The 21275-nt window shown below is 38.1% G+C and overlaps 1 protein-coding gene across 1 annotated transcript in view; it reads left to right on the top strand.

Annotated features, from left to right (window-relative positions):
* Positions 1-21275, top strand: part of disc1 (DISC1 scaffold protein) — a gene marked incomplete at its 3' end in the record, with an annotated part of 47382 nt that overhangs the window by 8544 nt on the left and 17563 nt on the right. The window contains 6 exon segments of the mRNA XM_024297525.2: positions 1075-1165; positions 1493-1725; positions 7111-7165; positions 8513-8615; positions 8754-8942; positions 17890-17950. Coding sequence (XP_024153293.1) covers positions 1075-1165; positions 1493-1725; positions 7111-7165; positions 8513-8615; positions 8754-8942; positions 17890-17950 — 732 coding nt within the window.

Below are 21275 nucleotides of genomic sequence, written 5' to 3' on the forward strand. Positions count from 1 at the left end.
CTGGATTGGTCGACCTTACAGTCTGTGGATCAAGTCCCAACAGAACTTTGTTCTTCTTTCATCTGATTTAGTTGATGAAAGGCTTTGGTGTTTTTTAACATGTTCATGTGGCTTTTTTTTTAATGATGGAGGACATATACAAAGAAATTAAAGCTCAAAATTGTATTTATTTATGAAAATTGTTGTGGATCAGGTGCAGACTAAAAAAATGCTGTTTAAAAAAGATGGCCTCTGGATTCAAGCTGCATAGCTCCAATATTTCTCACCATTTTGTTGCTCTGCTAATATTAGGTTAGAGGTGTGAGGGGCTGTAAGCTAGTGGGAGAGAGTGTAAACAGAGAACTCTCAGTCATGGGTAGGGAAAGAGGGGGTGGGGTTGCTTTGCATCAATGGTTCTGCCCCCAACTCAGAGTCAGACTTCTAGTAAACTGAAACTCTGCAGAAATTATATACTAAAACGTTTTATATATTTTTGCTAAAAACACCATGATTAAAATGAAAAGACCACTGGGAGATATTTGAAAATAGATCAAAGGATGACTGAAGTGGGTTTTTAAGGTGTTAACCTGCCTTTGTTATTTCTGTACGGCTGTTCTTAGGATGATTTAGAACAAAGATGTGAGGAAAAGGTTTCCAAAATAGATCTGGAGACAGGAAGGATGTGAGGTGGAGCCTGATAGAACAAAAGGAAAAAATATATACAAATGATTTAATGATTCAAAATTATCCTTACTACTCACTTGTTTGTATTTGTTCAACTTTATTGCCTAAAGATACAAAATTATAGTCAATGAACACAACATTAACCAACAGTCATGTGTTTGACTGACCTTATTAATGCAAGTAGAGAAAAGGGAAAAAAAAACCTGGATATAGATGTAGAATGGGGTTGATATAACTGTATACATTCAGTCCAAAAGAGTAGATGCTTCTGACCATCTTTAAAAAAAAAAGTTTAATGCAAGCGGCTCAACAGTGATCAAATCTGTATAAAATGCTTTGTGGAAGAAGCTGGAAATGTAGGTTCAAACAGTGCAGGCCTTTCCTCTGTATTGAATGTTCTGCTGTTTTCAGGGAGGAGCCTAAAGTTGGGGAGGAGTCAGACCTTCAACAGAGTTCAATGCAGCGCAGAGACCGACTTATTCAGGAGAAACGACAGGTAGAGGTAAATATCATCAACCCATTAGAGGAATCATCTCTGTTTCATTTGGTTTTCTTCTACTCTAAATCATGAAGAACGATATTAATTAAAGCCATGACTGATGTTGTGTTGGAGCTACCCGCTACTCCCATAATAACTTTCAGAACTTCCTTTGGAGATGTTTTGGTTTTGCTTGTGGATTTTTACATTTATTTTGATCCCTATAAACAGATGCCATCACCTTGGGAGATATAAATCAGTTATCATTCACTATAGTAACTGATTTGTTTGATTCAACAATGCTGTGAATAAAGTGAAGGAAAAGAGTCTGAACCTCAAATATGAAACTAGGTGGAAATGGCGGAACTGCAGCAGAAGCTGGAGGAACTGAAGGACAGGAGGCGGTGTCTGGAGCAGCAGATCCAGCAGGAGGAGCAGCAGGCGGAGGACGAGGAGCTGCAGGGCTGCGTGCTGAGGAGCTGCACGCTGCCCCAGCTCCGAGACATGAGCAGAACGCTGCAGGACCTCGTCACGTCAGAAAACCGCACGCAGATCTCCCTCTCCACGCCAGCCTCCACCCTCAGGTCAGAGTCACAAACGACATGCTCCTCCTCCTCTTTCTCCTCCTCCTGTCAGCACAAAGCTCATTTACATGAATTCTGCAATGATGATCTGATAAGTTGGGAGTGTGAGCTCACAGCTTTGGGTGGAGATGTTTGTAAAATGACTGCAGGAGACTTTTGGCGCTCAAGATAAAAAATATTTTGATTGTTGAAGCTTTATTAACACCAGAGGCTGTGTTCATAAAACTTCTTCTCCCAGAAAACTTAAAGTTAATTAAAAACTCAGCTTGGAGTCTCAAGTTTGACTCAAAGTCAAAGATAAGACTTGAACTCGAGGGAGGAGACAAAACCAAATTCCCTTAAACAGATGTGAACAAATGGATTCACATTTCACCATAATTTTTATTGTAAAAACTCTAACCTCCAACTAAGTCTTCTGTATCAACATTAATGTTTGCATTTCAACAGATAAAGTTTGAGATATTTTAATTGGGTTATTTTTGCTCACAGCTTTCCGCTTGGTCTTAGCAACACAAAACTGGTTTACTTCTCTTTTCTGTCCAACTGCTAAAACTCTCAGCTCATCATTGGCTATACCATTTTTTAAAATAACTGTTTTATAGGAAGTGAAAATGCTCATGTTTACAAAATGTATTTCCTCTTAAACAAATGAGCAAACAAGAAAAAAGCAACTTATTACTGCAAAATTATCAAGATGTTTTGGTTTTACTACCCATGTGGTAGAACAGCTACGTGGTCAGGCTGTAGATTGGGGGGCTGCAAAACACCCAATAATCTGTTAACAATCAGTAAATTTGTTATAAACTTAAGGCATTTGTAGAACATTGCTAATGTTAACAAATATTTTTAAAGGATTCACAAATGAACGCCCTCATGAACAATTTATTTAAACTTGTCTGTCATTTGTAAAACACCTACGATGATAAGTATCTTTATAAGCAGCTTAATACCACATTACTAATATCTTATAAGTCGTTTATTAAGGAATCTTATTATAAAGTGTTACCCTACATTTTTTTTATTTATTTTTTTTTTTTTACTGAATTAAAATTTTCATTCAATCCAATTTACTTGAATTATTCTATGAGAATGTCTCCCACTGGACCTGAACATTTAATCCTTTTCTATAGAAATGTTTTATTTCTATATATATTCCAAGTCATTTAGGGATATATTTACCAACCAACCAGCTAAAAAAAAAGCTCAGTAGTTTTCCACTATTAATGTTAATTATTTCTACATGTGTCTACAGTCATTTTTGAATAACTTACACAGAAACTCTCTGACACTATTTATGTACACTTTTTTTCATTAAGAAATCAATATCTTCACATTAATCAGATGTTCTCTCCTCTAATCAAATTACAGCTCGAAATTTGAAAGTTAAAAATAAATGACAAATTGTTGTCCATTTATATCCTAAAATGTAACAATCAGGTAAAAGCATACCTGACATTTTTATGAAATATATAAATTCAATAATTCAATCAAATAAATATGATAATTGTCAATATTTTAGTCAAAAGTCAAACATATATTGATTTATTTTTATAAATACAATCTGACAGTGTTGGGTTTAAAACCAGCATTGAAGATGGTACAGTATGAGAGTTTTGATTGAATTGAATGACATTTTTTTTAAATTAACACATAATTAAAATAATATTTACATTTATATTAAATATTTATTAAAAATACACCAAAAACATTGCCGGCAAATGTTTTTGGACCACCATAAAAAATAAAATAAATAAATTTACAAGGATAAACCCATACAATTATGAGAAAAGAGTCATAATTTTAAAGGACAAAGCCATGCTCTTTAGAAAATAAGTTGGTCATGAAAGCCTTCATCCACATTATGTGCTGATGTCATGTTGTGGTGAAGGACCCAAACACAGGAGACAAGACTTGGTGGCAGAAACTTAAACATACTAAATAAACTTAAACATGACAAAACCATGGGAGAACCAACAGAACAGAGTGGATTACCTGAAAATGATGAACTAAAACCAGACACTTAAATAAACTGAGGTTGATTAGCTAAAGAAAACAGAACAAGACAAAACCTAAGCACAGAATCCTGACAGCCGACTAAATCCATCAATGCAGCCATTTATGGTGAAGCTGCACGGCTTTAGTTTATACTGAGAATCCTTTTGCCAAATCCACTGCTTGTGGATCAAGAATCTTATTCTGAAGAAGCCCAGAATACTGTAAATAATTTTCTTATATTTCTAATAGAAATAATGTTGACTGTCAACGTGAAAACAAAACTGAGGTAACCACTTATAATGGACTCTATGTGACTCTACTGAATCACCTTAATGGTTCTTTTTTGGTTTTTGCCTCATGATCAATTTATAATTTATGAAACGATAACTTTATCCTTAAAAAATATTGACATGTTTCTCATAATTTTATAAGTTTATTCTTATAATTTTTTTTACTTTGTTCTCAAATCTTTATTATTTTTTTCCTGAACTTTAAATTAATATATACTTGATAGTCTTTTTTTAAATAGTGTTGGTTGGTTTTCCTAAAGTAAACTTTCATTTAGGGAAAGAGGGGAAAAGGTGGTGTCTAATGAAAAAACAATATTCATATAATACAAAAACATAAAGCTTTACGCCCAGTTTAAAGAAATGCATTTTGGGAAATTGACTCAAATTGTGTTTTTTTTTTTTCATATAATGACTCTTAAATTCAAGATTTCAATTGAATTGAGCAGAGTATGAATAAAAGTTACAACAGCTTCAGATTTAAACCACCACCTTTTTTTTAATGCAACCTGAAGAAAGTAACGTCAGGTCTACTTTACATCCTGAAGTACCTCCATTCACCATGTGAGGGAGCTATAGAGCTGTGATTGCTGAAGAGCGTTTAAGTTCACTTAGAAAAGAACATATTTGAGTGAGAATGAAACTGGAAGGTTCTTTATTTTATTAACTAAAGCTCCACAGTTTGCAGTTTATTAGAGCATCACTGAACTGAATGAAAACAATAACTTAATAAACATCAGAGTTTATTTATTTTTATTTACATTAAAGATTTGATGACTGATTGCGCTCGTCGCTGCTTCATCACTCTTCATCAAATCAAAAAAGGTCACCAAAAACAAAACACTTTCATCAAAGTAAATGAATAATTTCTCATCTTGCAGCCAAATTAACATTTCCAGATGATCCTACGACCTGTAACCTCTCCTGTTCATGGATCATTATTGTATTTATGGACGGATGAAGCTTAACGAATTACTTGTTTTTCCGGAGTGATCAAGTGGCCATGAGTGCTTCTGCTTTATTGCAAGCATCGCCTTGGGTCCTCGTCTCACACCTGTTCGAACCTGCTCAGAATTTTAATGCTTTCTCTCAGATGCTAATGATTATTTTGCATCATATCCTCAGAAGTTAATAGCTTCCAGGGGAGCCCCGCTGAAAGCCTGTCTTTGCCTTGACACTCGTTAGAGAGACATGTAAATTGTACTTATCGCCTTCCCGGTGGTGTGACCCGCCGTGACTGGCATAATTTGATATCTGACATATTCTCTCCTCAACTGGAACGCAATTATTCCTGCTGCTGATGGAAATGCTGATTTCTGATTGGATGTTCTGCAGGCCAGAAAAGGACCGAGCCTTTTAGCTGCTTCTTTTTAAAATCAACATGTTTTCTCTAATAGGATTCAACAAAAAAAAGACTTGATTGGGTTTCTTTAAAACGTCGCGTCCTGTTAAGAGAAGTGAAAGGAGTGGGATTGTCTGAAGGTGACTGTGCTTCTCAAAATTGATTTTACACTTCGTTCACTTCCCTTTTAATTGATTTATTTCTCCGTCGGTGTCCAAAGTGACCTTAATGGTTTGTTTGTATACTTACATACAAATCCATCAGTAACATCACTGAGATGAACCAACTTGAAATAAGCAGATAAACAAGTCAAATGCATAAGTTATCTGTTTGGATATCTTAGGGTTTTTTTGAGATTTCCTGGTTTAATGTCAGAATTCTAGTAAATGTTTAAAAAGTTCTATAATAGACATCTAAAAATATCCAAACATTAAATGTCAACAGGTAGATGTGTAGGAGACCTTTATATGCAGAACTATTTGTAGACGATGTCTAATAGAGTAACAATATAGAGATGTCTGAGATCTCCAATAGATATCTATAACAGATGTGTATCAATAATAGATATTTACAAGAGATGTCTATTAGTCATATTTGTTGCCCCTTAATTTTTATATTCATAGACACCAATTTTCTATGAATTTGTGTCTATCAGATGCATAATGCATATCTACAGCTGTGAGATTTGAAATTGCTATGATGTGGATATGTAATAGATGTGTCCGTGACTAGTGGGTTTAGAGGAATTTGCATTTCATTTATCTAAATCAAACAAAATTAACTTAATTTCAAAGCTCAATTTTGGATTTATTTACAACTCAAAAAGAATTATTTTATTAAAAATCTGCTGTTTTTTAGCATTTACATTCCAAAACCAATTATTTTGGTTGGAAAAACTGATTTACATAACCAACACATAAAAGGTGAAACTTACTAACAATAGAAGAAGTTACAGGTTCTTCCATTAAACAAACGTTGTCAGAAAATCACAAATTTAAATGGGTTCATTTAGAAAAATTCATAAAAGTTGCACAAATTGCCGTTGTTGTCCTTGCACAAATTTCTAAAAGAGAAAACTGCAAAATAAATATTTAATCTTGATGAAGTCTATGCAACAGGTTTTTGTTTGCTTTTGCTGCCACTACTACTACTCTATATAATTTACAAACAAAAACTGCAATAAATTTAGCAAATCTTGAGTCAAATTTGTTAGCACCAAACTAACTCATAAGGAGGATTTTATTTTTGCATTTTATTTGTGTTCAGTTTACATTATTTATAGTTTTATTTTATTGTTGCTATAATTTTAATTGTTGCGGTTTATTATTTATCCTAAATTAGAAGCACCTGTTTGAGGTCATTAGCTGCATAAAGACACCTGGTCACCCCAAATGATCAGTAAGACTCCAACTACTAACATGGAAAGACCAAAGAGCTGTCCAAGGACACCAGAGTCAAAACTGTAGACCTCCACACAGCTGGAAAGGGCTATGGGGACATTGCCAAGCAGCTTGGTGAAAAAGACCCACTGTTGGAGCAATTATTAGAATATAGAAGAAGCTAAACATGACTGTTGGTCCTCCATGTAAGTTCTCACCTCATGGGATCTCAATGATCCTAAGAAAGGTGAAGACTCAGCCCAGATTTACAAAATACAAATATTTTCATGAGCTGCTCACTTTTAAGTGTTCTGATTACCACAGAACAATCCCTTTTAAAGATATACGATGGAACCAAGATTGTTTTGTTCTCCTTCTGCAGGCTCCAGGAGCAGGAAGAAGCTCTGAATCTGTCCATCAAGGAAGCCACCGCTAAAGTAAGCGACTGCTCGTCCCTCATGATTTGTTTCTCCATCAGTTCCCCCGTTATGCCAGCAAAGACTGAATCTGAGCTCAGAATAGACCAGCTGTCTGTGTGTCCGCTTCTGCATTTATAGACATTTTCTCTTACAAGGCGGTGATTTCTGAGTTTGAGTCAGAAGCAGCAGGAGATGTTCTTTCAAGCAAAAATCTTTTTTTATTCGAAGAAAATGATCAAAAAATGTATGATTTTCCTCTTTGTGTTCTCGGTAGATTGTTTTATCTTTCTGCGTGTCTTCGAAGCCTTTTGCTCCATGAGGTCAACGTTTCCTTTCATGCTGGTTCATAAACATACATCGGTGCAGCTGGAAAAAGACAAATGTTGCAGAAATTCCTGAGACGTCGTCCTTTATGGACTGGAAGAGGAACAGCAGGCACCAAACTCCTCATTTAAGAGCTTTCCACTGCACGCTTTTCTTCACAAACCCATCATCAAGTTACTGCTAGAAGCTGAAACTGCACTTTAAAAGGCTTTTTACAGAGAGACACTTTCACCCAGACGACATACCTTTTGTTGTCATGTTAGGATGAGAAGTGTGGCTCTTCAATGAGTTGTCGTCTGTGTGGAATCCTGCTGTGACAAAATTACTCCAGTTTGAAGTTTGTTTTTTTTAAAACAAAACTTGATGTTTTGAGACTGAATCAGACTCCCCAGTTTATTCTGTTCACAGTGCATTAAATAAACCCATTCAAAGCTTTATTTGAATGAGAAGAACACAACTCTCTGGGGACGCTCTGACTCTGACTCTCTTTGGCAGCTTCGCACTAAACTGTGTCAGATTCGAGTAGAAAATGCGTCAGAAAATCCGACTCCACATCCTTTTTTTGAGCCGTGAAAGTGGTTCCTCAAAGGGAAGCAGTGCATCATGGGGTTTGGCCGCAGCTCAAAGTGTCGACTTTAAAGAACAGTGGTTTAAAGGATGGAGTGAAAGCAGATGGAGGCCAGACAGGCTGGATCCGAAGCCATCGGCTTCTCCGTAAATTCCATTCTGTGCGACTATGAACCGAAGACCTTTTTTACTTTATGACCTTCTAATCATATCTTACTGAGAGATTTCATTGTCCGCCTCAGCAAAGGAAAAGAAGCCCCCTGTTCTTTCCAAAGGTTACAGAGAGTGTTAGACAACAGCGTTAATGTTCTGCTTTGTCTTCAAAGCCACAGAACACAAATGAAGTTGTAGAATCTTGTAAGAAGGAGTGTCAAAATGAAAGAACAGGGAATGAGCTTCACATCCGGAGGGATCCATGTGTGCAAAGCTTGCAGTAGTCACCCCCCTGCATCTTTTTCTCCTTCTTATCCCCAGGTGGTCATGAGTCAGAGGCTGGGCAGCAGCTTGAGGAGGAAAGTCAGTGAGACTGAAACGCAGCTTCTGGCGCTGCATGAAGCCAAACTGGCTGCTATCTCTGGTAACTCTCATTTCCATCCTAATGCAGACGTCCTTTATTTACCTCACCAATATCCTCCTGAAAGACATCCTTAATGACCAAGCAGCTCGTTAATGGTGGGTGGAGGCGTGATGTTCTCCCTGCGGTGCTCCACTGCAGGTAATGACTTCAGTGGTGCCAAGGAGTTAAAGGAGGCCATGAAGGCGGTGTACGTGGAGCGCGACCGGCTGGAGGCTCTGGCCAAAAGGCTGCACAGTCTCAGTTCTGGGAGCAGCCAGGAACTGGCCCGAATGAAGGAGCAGCGGCAGCAGCTCAAGCAGGAGCTGGAGCAGAGGGAGGCGCAGCACGGTGAGTCCCTGAGGCCACTGCTGCTCTGACATGACAGAAAGTCAAATCACTTCTGTATTTTACAGTCAAAACAGAAAAGACCAAAGAAGACTAAACTGATGACCTATTTATGGATTATATCCTCATAAAAGTTTTTAAAAAGTGCTTTGGTTTTGTGTCAGAACACAAGAGCATTGTGTTATTGGCAATAATAGATAGAGAAGAAATTTCTAGCTCTAGATGGTAAATGACGTATACTTGTGTAGCACTTTTCTACCTTCCTTGAAGGCCCAAAGTGCTTTACAGTCACAGACCCAATCACACACATTCACACACATTCACACACTGGTGGTGGCTCTGCTCTGGCGCTAACCTTCCACTAGAGGCAATGTGGGGTTCAGTGTCTCGCCCAAGGACACTTCGACACATGGGCGGGTAAGGCGGGAATGGAAACCGCAGTATTCCGATCAGGAGTTGACCCTCCTACCACCACGGTCACCCAGAGAAGAAGCAATATAGATGTGGGGTTTTCATAGACTTGAAGAAATCGGTTGATACTATAGAAGAAAATGGAACAATATGGTGTACAAGGTATTGGACTTTACTGTTTAAAAAACTCATAAACAATTTGTGCAGATAGACAATATTTGTCCAAGAATAGAAAAACAATATCCTGTGGAGTCCCACAAGAATCAATAATGGGCCCCAAATTATTTCTTTCATGACACTTGTAAGGTGTCAGACATGTGAAAATATTTGTTTTTGCAGATGACACTAATATTTTCTGTGCAGGAGAGAACTTGTTTGTCATGGTGATGGCTGAACTATCAAAACTGAAAATATGATTTGATAAAAAATAAATAAATAAATAAAATAAATTTAGACAAAACAAAATGTATAGTTTTTGATAATTGAAAGATCAACACGTAGGTGAAACTGGTGATTAAAGCTTCTTCCAAATGAAAGGCGCTATATAAATACATAAAGTTTGAGTTTTGAGTTTGAGTTTATACAAATAAAAATAATCATTCATTAACCTAAAAAATCAACTTCCACAAGATAATCTAAAAACTGTTTCAAGAAAAGATAAGAAAAATATAAAATGACAGTCAACTTTGGACAATACAAAAATTCTGTGCATTTACTTTCTGTGGAACAACACGCAGGAAATAAATAGAATCTGTAAAATGTTACACAAATAAAGAAAAATACAAAGTGAAAATTCACGTATTTAAAGAAAAGCTTCATAAAACTGGATTAACAAAGTCATACCTACTTGTAAACACACCTGTTCTATAAAAACCTTTCTCTTCATTTCAATCTGAGTTCGGGTTATTCTTTAATGAAGTCTCAAAATGTGAAAACATTTAAAAGTGCAGCCCAAATCTAGACGTACTGCTCTATCAATAGTGCTTTTAAATGAGTTATCATGAGGATTGGCAGCTGTTAAAGCGATGGGGGGTGGTGGTGAGTGGATGCGGGCAGAATTCAGATTTAGGCTGAAGGAGGAAGCCAATTGCCTTCCAGCCAGTCGGTGCGTCAGGGTTCAGGCTCCAGATTGGAGGCCTGGATGCGGCATAATGAAGAGTCCTGCGTTCGAGGGATGTATTGATTCAGCGCGCTGGCACAGGAAGAGAACTAAATGGATTTTGACGGCACCACCTGCAGTGCTACTTTCTCTAGTCCATCAGCCACAGGAAGATTTCAATGAAAGGTCACTTCTCTCTCGGAGGCGCCAACAGAAGGAGAACAGAAGGGCCTCCTCTGCATACATACACAACCCCGAGGCGCACAACCATCCATCTATGAAACACTCTTATCAATTGCATTAAAGTCTGAGGCTGAAGTGGTAGGGTTCACTCCTTTGTTTTCACCTGACTGCACCCTTTCCTGTCACTAGGGGGCACCCTTTAGTTGCGTCACGTTTGTTCTGTCTTTTATGAGGTAATGCACGGATCCCATACTGGTTTGTAATGTGTGTCATTGAAGCTCCGTCACCTGCCTGCAGGTGTGCTTCTGAGTCCAGAACATCTCACAGGTGACATCCACCACTTCTAGTAAACTCTGAACTTCCCTCCAATAGACACAAAGCATCCCATAATACTGTAGAATAATGCTGACACAGGAAGCAGTGACATGCTAACGCGGTGGCCGAACAAAAGGATGACAGTCAGGTGGGGAAACAAAACAAAGAGGACGCTTAATGATTGGTTTGATCAAGCGCATCCACGCAATATGGCAGAAGGCGAAATATCACAACGAGCTGCAGAGGAAGGGGTTCATTAATCTGTCATCCTATGTGCTAATAAGCGGCTTGGCGGTAACTGATAGCTCGCCAACAGCACATTACTACTCTTAAACTAAAGCGGATTAGAAATTACTGTCAGCACCAACGTGGTCATTTTTTGGGGTTGGATCTCATGACTCAGAAACATTATGTTTGAACTTGAAGGGTCCTTTTGTCTCTGCAGCATCCAGACGACTACATCCAACCACGAACATTCAGGCTCTGTCCTCTCCGCCCAGAGCTTCATGCTCAGGGAGCCATTACGGCGCTAATTGCTGTTGGTGTGAGTGCTGATGAGCACCAACTTGGAGGTTTAATTCCCCGCTGAGAGAATAATTCTGTCTCAGAGAGAGATACATTTACAAATAAATAATTTAGGATGGAATGAGATGAGTATGTGACCCTGGGAGTGGGGATGCTCAGACTGAGAGGCAGCGTCAGGCGGTGTTGTTGTGGCCAAGTCTTTGCTTGTTTAACGCCTCTGTTAGTATGCAGTCAAGAAATGCAGCCATCTGTGATGAAGACAGCGGGGTTTCTGCTTCATATGGCCCCACGGCTGCACATTAAATTCATTGTTTTACTTATTAGCACGTTGCTGAACAACCTCCATCCGTTCCTGCATAGGATCTCGACGAGTTCCACCAAGCTGGAGATGCTTCTCCTCTGGGTTATATCACAAAAGCAATTTTCCTTCTTATTGCCGCGCCGATATTGAAGGCGAGGACACGCATGATTTATTCATGACTGCCTCTTTCAGGGTGCTTCTCTAGAGTACATGATGGGATGTATGATAGCTCTTCTGTAAAGGAGCATCTGAGTGATGGAGAGGAGCCGCTAAAGTGGACCAGCGAGAATGTTTCCTGTTTGTTGTCTCAAAAGTTTGAAGAGATGCTGGAAAAGATGTGATTCCAGTGGGAATTCATCAGGAGTGTCAGCATCTTTCCTGAGGACAATTCTAGAAGTAATGATTAAGAAATCAGTCTAGGAAGCAAAACAAAGCTCAGAAAAATCTTTCTTTTCCTATTTTAGCCACAATTGTGGTGTCCTGAGGCGTCCAGGACTGAAGGACCAGATCCTTTTCACATTTCTTCTGTCTATAGACAAAAATTTACCACATACTCAGAAACTCAACAATATTTGCAAAGACATAGCACCCAGTGATAATGAATTTGGGGCATCATCAAAAATGATGACATCACACCATCAATGTATAATAATATAAAATAATACAACACATTTATAAGAATAAAATGTATAATATGTATGGCAGAGTATTAGGGCCAGTTTGCAAACCAATTTCTTTTTAAATATGACTTTAAATCTCGTAAAATTGACAAGAAAAAAGTTATAACTGTTAAATTACAAGAATAAAGTCCTATATTTATAACTTTAAAAGTCAGACTAAATTTATACCTTTTGTTCTTGTAAATTTATGAGAAAAAAGCTCTCATTATTTGGTGGCCCTAATCCTCTGTCGTACTTATGGAGCTCAAAAAACATCTTTCTTCAATCTGCCAACAAAACCAAAACACATGGTTTGAAAATATCCAAAGAAAGTTTTAAAACCATTATGGGATGTACACAGGACCTACGGTTGGTAGCCATTTTGTGACAAAGTGTCAAATTTGATAATTTTCACATTTTTGCACATGGAAAAGAGAGCTTTTGTTTGGGAGATCTTCACAAAATTTCACACACAACCATGAGGTTAAGTCTATAACCACAACTAAAGTTTTGTTGACCTTTGGCCTTTGGAAGAGGTAGGCATCTTAAAAATTCAAGATAGAAGAGGCCATTTTGCTTTTGGCCATCTTGAATAAAAACTTATATATATATATGAATTTCTAGCTGCTTCCTAGAGATGTGACTCCATCACCTTCTTATTTCTCAAGCATCATTTGGAATCTACTTAGGAAAAATTTGTATTTTAGAGGTTATATAAAATGGGGTTGGCATGGTGAGCTTTCAAAAACGTTGCTCGCACATTTCTTACAAGAACATAGTGAAAATTTAATACGTGAATCCCTGGCTCAAGCTGGATGAAATGATGTGATATACAATATGAACAGAATAGGAATGTATGTGTGGTTAATAAAAAACCTACGTTACCAAGGAAATCCAAAAATTTAGTTTTTCAGATTCTTCTAAAAGTTACGTAGACTTGTTTGTCACTCCCATGCGACCAAAAAATAAAATGGTTGCTATGGAGACAAACCAACAGAAAAGCGGCCATTTTGAAAAACTGTGGGTTTATTTTGTCATGAATTTGTGCAGCTGTCAGGCTGGCAGGGATGGATGGGAAATTTAAGAAGTCTCTTACCCAGCGAGCAGGTAGCGACTGTGGGCTATACCATGTTATTCGTAGCTCTAATTTATGTTTATTTCTGAATCAAACAACACAAAACGAAGCTTGTCTGATAACTAATATCTGATAACATCCAAATGTGAGCGTTGTGGTTTTTACTGGGCAGCATTCGGACATTTGCATTCATCTGACACTTCTAAATACAGGCTGTCTGCACAGACTCGGCTTTGTTTAGACAGATTTTTTTTCCCTGGGAGATGACAGCCAAATTCACAAATGCATTTCTGTGGAAAATGAATTAACTCAAAGTTCCCACAGGAAGCCTGAGGAACAATAAGACTTGAGATTAATGGAGCAAGATTATGAGCATTTGAAGTGTTGAAAGTGTTTTAAAGTTTTTTTTTTTTTTAAACTGCACATAAGGGAAAAATAGACTCAGATGAAATGTTTTTTTTTAGGTTTGCCCATGTTAAGGCTTCAGCCTGAAGTTATAAATATGATTTAACCAACACAGCTACACGAAGAGATCCAGATTGTTGTGAAATCATTATTCTTTCCTTGTGCGTTTGTTCAGCTCTCCTGCTGTTGTGTTCTCATACATCCATACAACGTGTGCGCCTGTGCTGACGGTGCATTTGTGTACCCTGCAGTGCTGTCACACTCAGACAGCGCGGGCTGCGGTTAAACACATTAATCACAGCAAATGGCTTCGGCTCAATTACGAAGACATGCATTTTCTCTTCTATAACTCACACATCGATGGTGTTGCGTTTGCACGCAGCCACCTGTAATTTGTCTGAGGCCTTGCAGAAATAGGATGGATTCATTGTTGTGGAGGATGAGAAATGATAGCTGCATTCATGTTCAATTAGGGGGTCGTTTATGCGCTAATACAGCAGAAGTGACTCCAAAAGCAAGCCCTCACGCAGCAGTTGCATCATCACTGCCTTTGGACTGTCAGTTTAAATGTTTAAGATTTTCAAGCCTCAATCTCTAAAGCAAAGATTTCTTTATAAAGTAAGTGATGCCACCCTCCATTCTCTTTATTTTGGGGTTTTGGATGAACAGCCTCTTCCCTTTTGGCTGCAGCTCCTGGCAGCAGTCGATGATGTCTAACGCCTGCTGCGTTCTCTGTTGTGAGGGGAGGCCGAGCTCATGAATTTCCTATGCAGGCGCCTTTGTGAGGCTCCTCTTTCAGCAACACCAGACCATACTGCAACTCCACGCTGCTGCGCCTACCGGGGGGAGCAACAAAGTGTCTCCCTTTAAGAGCTTTTTAGTGCTGATTTTGTTCGCATGGCCTGCCAGCGACAGCAGCCTCCCACAGACTCACAGGAAGTGCTAACGTGGCAGGAGGACCCTGCATGTTTTGACCCATCCTATTACAAGGATCTCTTTCTGTTGTCGGAAAGCCTCAGTAGTTTTGCCACTGGTTGGCACAGTGATAGTCAGAATTTCCTAAAAGTAAACATAGTGGGAACATTTAGTGTAAACAGTTCAATATATTAGCTCTAAATCAGGCTCTTTGCCTCTGTATTCTCCAAAGCATGTTTTATTCAGCAGCGATCTCCGCACATGCTGCTTAGCAGAGCCTCTGTGAATGGAAGCAGACAAGACAGACTTTGTCAGGTACGAGAGCCTCTCACATTGCAATTAAATGGTGAGCGGTAAGTGAGCTGTCTGCTTCAGCGGCAGAAGATCGGCTCACAGGTGATTCCAGCTCTAGCAGGATTTCCTACGTCTGAATGAGCTGATTTATGGACTCTGAATTTGAAAAAAATCAACTTTTAGGAAAGTTTTGCTCTGAGAAGAAAGGCCCAGACCAGGGGACTGCAACCTTCAACACTTTAACAGCCATTCGGGTTGATTTCTCAGTCTCAGTCTCACAAAGTCTGACGTCACCCTTTAGAAAATAAGACACTGACTTGTTTAAATATAAAGAAATTATTGTGTTTGAGAAACTGTCTTTTTTCAAAATATTAAATAGTTTACAACTTTTGACGGGTTTACATGACATCCTTTCAAAATAAAAGACACCCTGTGTCATATAGGAGCATCTGAATACAGCAAATGTATGAGTGTAATGTCAACAGTTTAATTTATCATTCGTGGTGCTTTTCAGCCAGAAATGTGTAAATATCAACAAAAATAGATCAGGGATAATTAAGTGAAGATTGCTGTATTTCTTGAACCACAAGACAAACTTAAAAGTCTTAAATTTGTTCAAATATATATATAAAAAAAGCCTTAAGTAAGAATTCTGGTTGTGTTTACTGACCTCCAATAGATTTCTTTGTGGCAAATGGTGCAAAAAATCTGTCAAAATGTTAAAATTTGACTTTGTTAAACCATAAAGCTGAATCGATGATGGATTGTTGGAGCATTATGGCTACTGTGGTCAGAAAAATGATTTGTTACTTTACTTTTTTTAACTTACTTTTTACTTTACTGCTGCTTTTTGATTAAAAAATATTTTATTTTTCTAAAACCAGAAAGCCATAATGGAGGGATAAAAGATCCACATGCAGAGCCTGTGGTTTGTGGCTCTGAAGATTAATGCCAGTGATTTGAATAAATAATGTTTTTATGTAGTTTGAGTCAATTTGATACAGTTAATAACCTTTTTTATGAATGTTTAGATTTTTAACACATCATAACCAACTGAATGATGTTGAAAGGTGGTTTATTGCTAGAATAAGCTTGAAGCATACACTGTATGTATATTTTAAGTCGGACTCTACACCAAAGATGTCATGTTTACATTTAGTACAAGGAGAATAAGGATGAACCAAAGTCATAATGATGATGATTTTGCTTTTTTACATTTTTAATTTAGGTAAATCTGCAGCAGCGGGAGGATCTGATTTAAGTGCATTTTATTTTGAAAGGAACTTGTATGTGTTACTGCCAAAAGTAAAATAAGTTAAAAATGCTATAATAGTCAAATTATAAAACTGTTATAATTCAAACACTAGATATATAAAAACAACATTACATCAGTAAATGGTCTAATGTCCTTAAAGACTTAAATTAATTGTTTTTCTCAAACAGTAAAGTGCGACTTATCTTCCACTGTATTAGATCAGTCCATTCTCCAGACTGCAACACTTTGGGACCTGTAGCAGTTTTAGACAAGTGTGGAGTTACACTGCAGCAGTTTCCAATTGTTTTTGTTTTTTTTAACACCATAAAGTCTTTTCTTCTTGTGATCTCGCTGAAGGATGTGCTGTAAGTTCAGTTAAAGGAATAATCTCATTCATGTCAGTGGAGTTAGCATGAAGTCAAAGCCCACAGGCTGCAGTTAACACGAAGCAGATTTCTGCAGAAAATAAAAATGTGGGCCGCTCCGTCTTTTCCCTCCTTCTTTGGTCTCTTTTCTGATAAATGTTTAGTTGCATGCATGAGGGGATAAACAAGTCCTCTGTTTTCCTAGAAAACAACATTCAGTCAGTCAGCAGGAAAGTGACCTCACCGGCTTGTGTTGTGGGCCCGTCGAGCTCTCTGACCTCGAGTTGGAAGCCTCCGCCACAGACCGTGAGAAAGCTCTGGTTCTGACCCGAAAAGATGTTGGGGATGGCAGATTTACGAACCCAGCTATGTGTGTTTGTGTTTTAGCACTTTTGAACGCTCAGAGTTATGCCCCAAATTCTTCGTGCTCATGTCACATTTATATTCATACTGAAACATCAGTTTATGATTCCTGGGGGAAACATCTGGATCTCTTCCTGAGAACTTCCACCGAGAACGAGTGAACGCCGTCTGACTGCTGTCATTTCCAGGCTGAAGGAATCTATTGTTTGCATAAAATTGTCACTAATCTGACAGAGTTGTGAATCATATTTGGGCTTAACTGTGCATAGAAGGTGCATTTTGGTGAGAATGTATCCTGTTGCGTTGAAGGATCCCCTGCTGTGGGAGGCATATTCTCATGTTTCATACATGAGCTCATTAACGCCGCTCAGTCTACCCTCCTCTCCACCCCGAACAACGGTCGGCAGTCTCCGTCTGCCTCCTCCGGCACAACTCGCTGCTGGTAGAAGTGGGCAGGAAGCAGCATAAGCTATCTAACTTGTTCCCTACAGAAAATCTGGCAGGAATCATGCATCTATGCGATGATAAACCCCCCTTTTATCCTCAGGTCATCTCTAAACTAATTCCTTTTCGGAGTAGGGGGAGCGATCGCTCCTCAGATGTGTGTTTGTGTTGAGAGACAGCTGGTGCTCTGCACAGACCTGTACAGTCGCTGTACAGATATAACACAGCAAATGACAAGTGAGTTTAATAACGGCGGAGATGTGATTTGTTGCTAGGATACCACATCACCAATAAAAGCAAGCAAATGAAGTAACAGTCTGTTTCCTTTGGGCTTTTTGCAGAGGAGCGACTAAAAGAGAACACAAGCAAGTACATGGAGCTGCTGGAGGACAGACTGCACAGGTACGGCGCTGAAGAATGACCAGCAGCCTCCCACTTCTGTCGTCCTCCTACCAGATCAATGTGTCCTCAAACAATCCCTTCATTTCTGCCTCTTTATGTCCCAACTGTAAGGGTCATCTTCTACTTTTTAGCCTATTTTTATCATTAATAGTTTATCAGTTTGACCTCTTCTTCAGGTTATTTCTTCCAACATTTCTTAAGTTTCATGCGTCTCTGTGGTTTTAAAGCTGCTGTCTTCATGACCATCTCCTCTTCATCCAATCAATACTACAGACCCTGCATGATCAGATACCCCGTGCCTCTGTTTCACTCATATTTCTGTGGTCTGCTGCCTCCTGTGTTGGATTCACAGAGAAGTTTCTGGCAGCATTCAGGTGTCTGAAACATGCAAGGATGAGCAGAACAGGAGGTTTTGTGGTTTGGGAGCAACATGGCCGCAATCTAACTCCCCACCAGGGAGTTGTGCCTCTGGACCTTTTCTGTCAACAGGGCAGATGGGGCTAATGTGGCAGATTTTTCAGAGCAGGACTCTTTGCTTTTAAGTCCCACTTCGATCATCTTTGATCTATTTTCAAAGTGTTCCCAATGGTCTTTTTTATTTAGGATTAGGCTGTTTTTACCCCAAATCAAAAAAACGTTTCTAGGATATAGTTTTTGTGGAGCGGCAGGAGTTCATTAGAAATTCACCTCTGATTTGTGGGCGGGACCGTTAGCACAGAACCCCGCCCACCTTTCCTCTAGCTGTTGCCGAGAGCTCAGAGCAGGGAGCTTTGTGACCCTCCCAGAGTATTTTCTACTTCACAAATACAACCCTTTTCCACTGCGTTTATTTAATCTGCTCCTGATTCACAACTATTTAAATAAAGACATCATAGAAATGAAGCAATTTTAAGCTTAATTTTATTCATATATGTCTTCCATCATCAGAAAAATTCTACAAGAACATATAAAAACAAGAAAAACATAATTTTCATCAAAGTCTGTTGACATTTAAGTTAAAAAAGCACCAACAAGAGGAAAATAAATCTTCACTTTTGAGAAGAGACTCTTGCTGTTTAAAATGTTTGCATTCATACTTGTGGTCTGCAGAGGCAGGAAGCGGCATTCCTTCAATTTATTTTTAGGCAATTAAAGTGAAATTAATCTTGTAGGAGTTTAAAATAAAAAGCAAACAAGTAAAACTCATTCAATTGGAGAATCAAATAAATATAAAACAATTTGCAATTATTACCTGAATAGTAAAAAGCTTTAACTTTTGTGTATAATTAAATAAAATTAAATAATGTTGAATTTTTAAATAAAAAATGTTTTTATGTTCTCACACTTGTGTTCTGTTTTATAGTGATTACTAATATTTTAATCTTCATTTTCTGCTGTAGAAGATGCAGTATTTACATTTTTGAGTTAATATTGAATTTTTGTTTTAGATAAATGCTGTTTAACTTCACTCAGCATGACTGCTGCTTTACAAGCAAAACCTCTATGCAGGAATCGTTGCCTTATTAATATATATTAAACATATATCTTTCTCACTGAGTTATTTGCAACTGATTGTTTTTTACATTAATTTTAATTCAATTAAATTTTATTTATATAGCCCAATATCACAAAAGCAATTGTCTTATTGGGCTTCATACTGGTAATTATAAAAAAGCAGAAAGTCGGTCATATTCGGTTTTATTTATAAAGTGCTTTAACTTTAGGCAAACCCAAAGTGCCGTTCAACTGCACAGAATCAAACGAAATGCCAAGAATAACCACAACAAATGTTACTAACAATAATAAATAAATTAAACAGATATGCTTTTTCACTGAAAATCTACTTATTTAAAATACAGTCAACTAAAATGTCTTTTCATAATTTTTTTTTACAAAAAATAACCAAAATTAATGGAAATGAGTGAATGCTGTAACAATTCAAACTTGCTGCTCTGCACGAGGTAATTTTAAATAACATCTAGTTTTTTTTTCCTTTTTTGCAGTAGATGTGGTAGATTTAGGATCACAACTGGCTGATTTTGATTCATCTGAAATATTTTGACAGTTTTAGAGCTTCCCCATAGAAAACATCTCAGTGGTGAATTATTTTTCAGCTTTAAGTTCTGCACCTGATCCTCAAACTACAGTGAAGCCTCTGCCTCCACCTGGTTTGTTTCCAGCTGTCTAATTCCATCTACTGACTGTAGAAATATATTTTCTTCACAGCAGCTCAAAGTCTGAATTCTGAGTTTTTCTTCCAACTATTAAGATCAAACCTTTGCTGAGTCCAAAAGCAGAACAAAAAAGGACCACAACGGACTCCAGTTCATAACCAAGACTGTCTCGTACTGCTGCACAAAAAGCTTCATTAATGAAGATAGTCATAATCCAATTTGGTTCAGATAATTCAGATACAGACAGATTACTGAGTGCTAATGGCCTGTATAAGTGACCAGGTCACATTAAAGGGTTTTCTGTGTAATCCCCATAATAAGAAGCAAACGTTCATCCATCTTCTGAACAATCCCTTTGGGGGTCCATGCAGCTACTGTTGAGTGTTGGTGGGGTACATCCTGAACAGGTCACCAGTCTGTTGTGGGGTCACAATATATCCATTAACCTATATGCATGAATAACAACCGTAAATCCATGAAGGCTTTTCTAAAAGAGTCTCAGTCTTTTTCTGTTCTTCAACTACAACTGATAAAGACCCAAAAAAGAAGAACCTTCAATCAAGACAAACCTGCAACAACAGGTTCGTCATTTTTATAAAACTTGTGTATCACAGCAACAACACACAATTTCACAGCTTCTCAACTAGTAGCTGCTCTGAGGAAAAAGTAGGCATTTATCCCCTAAATTACACTAGACTACAAGCTTCTCTATATTTGTTTTAGGCTGAGCTTCTATATTTTTCTCTCTAAAACCCTCTAATAACATGTATCATGAATGTGTCAGGCTACTACTTTTAAAATAATCACATGAAAGGGCCTTTTTTTTCTTCAGGCTAATTTTCTGTCTTGCTGTTTTCTGTAGTAATTTGTTGGCTTTCACCGCCTCAGACAGCCTCTTTTCTGAAGGTGCTCCAAAATCATCTTCACAAAAGCAGCTCTGATTTTAGGTGAGCTCCAGCAGCTCATATTTTGGCAGTTGCAGCGTATTGTGTTTGGCCGGACTCCATTTTCCTCACGTGGCCGTAAAAAATACTCAGTGAGCGTCCATCAGCCGGCGTAAACGCCATCAGCCCGCCCTAATGTGCATTATCGCTGATGGAGGGCTGCGGTGATGGGATGTAAGGAGAAGCGGATGGGAGACGGGAGGAGAGGGGCAGATTAGTGTGGCGAGA

Source organism: Oryzias melastigma, linkage group LG15 (assembly GCF_002922805.2).
Source record: "Oryzias melastigma strain HK-1 linkage group LG15, ASM292280v2, whole genome shotgun sequence".
Classification (NCBI taxonomy): Eukaryota; Metazoa; Chordata; class Actinopteri; order Beloniformes; family Adrianichthyidae; genus Oryzias; species Oryzias melastigma.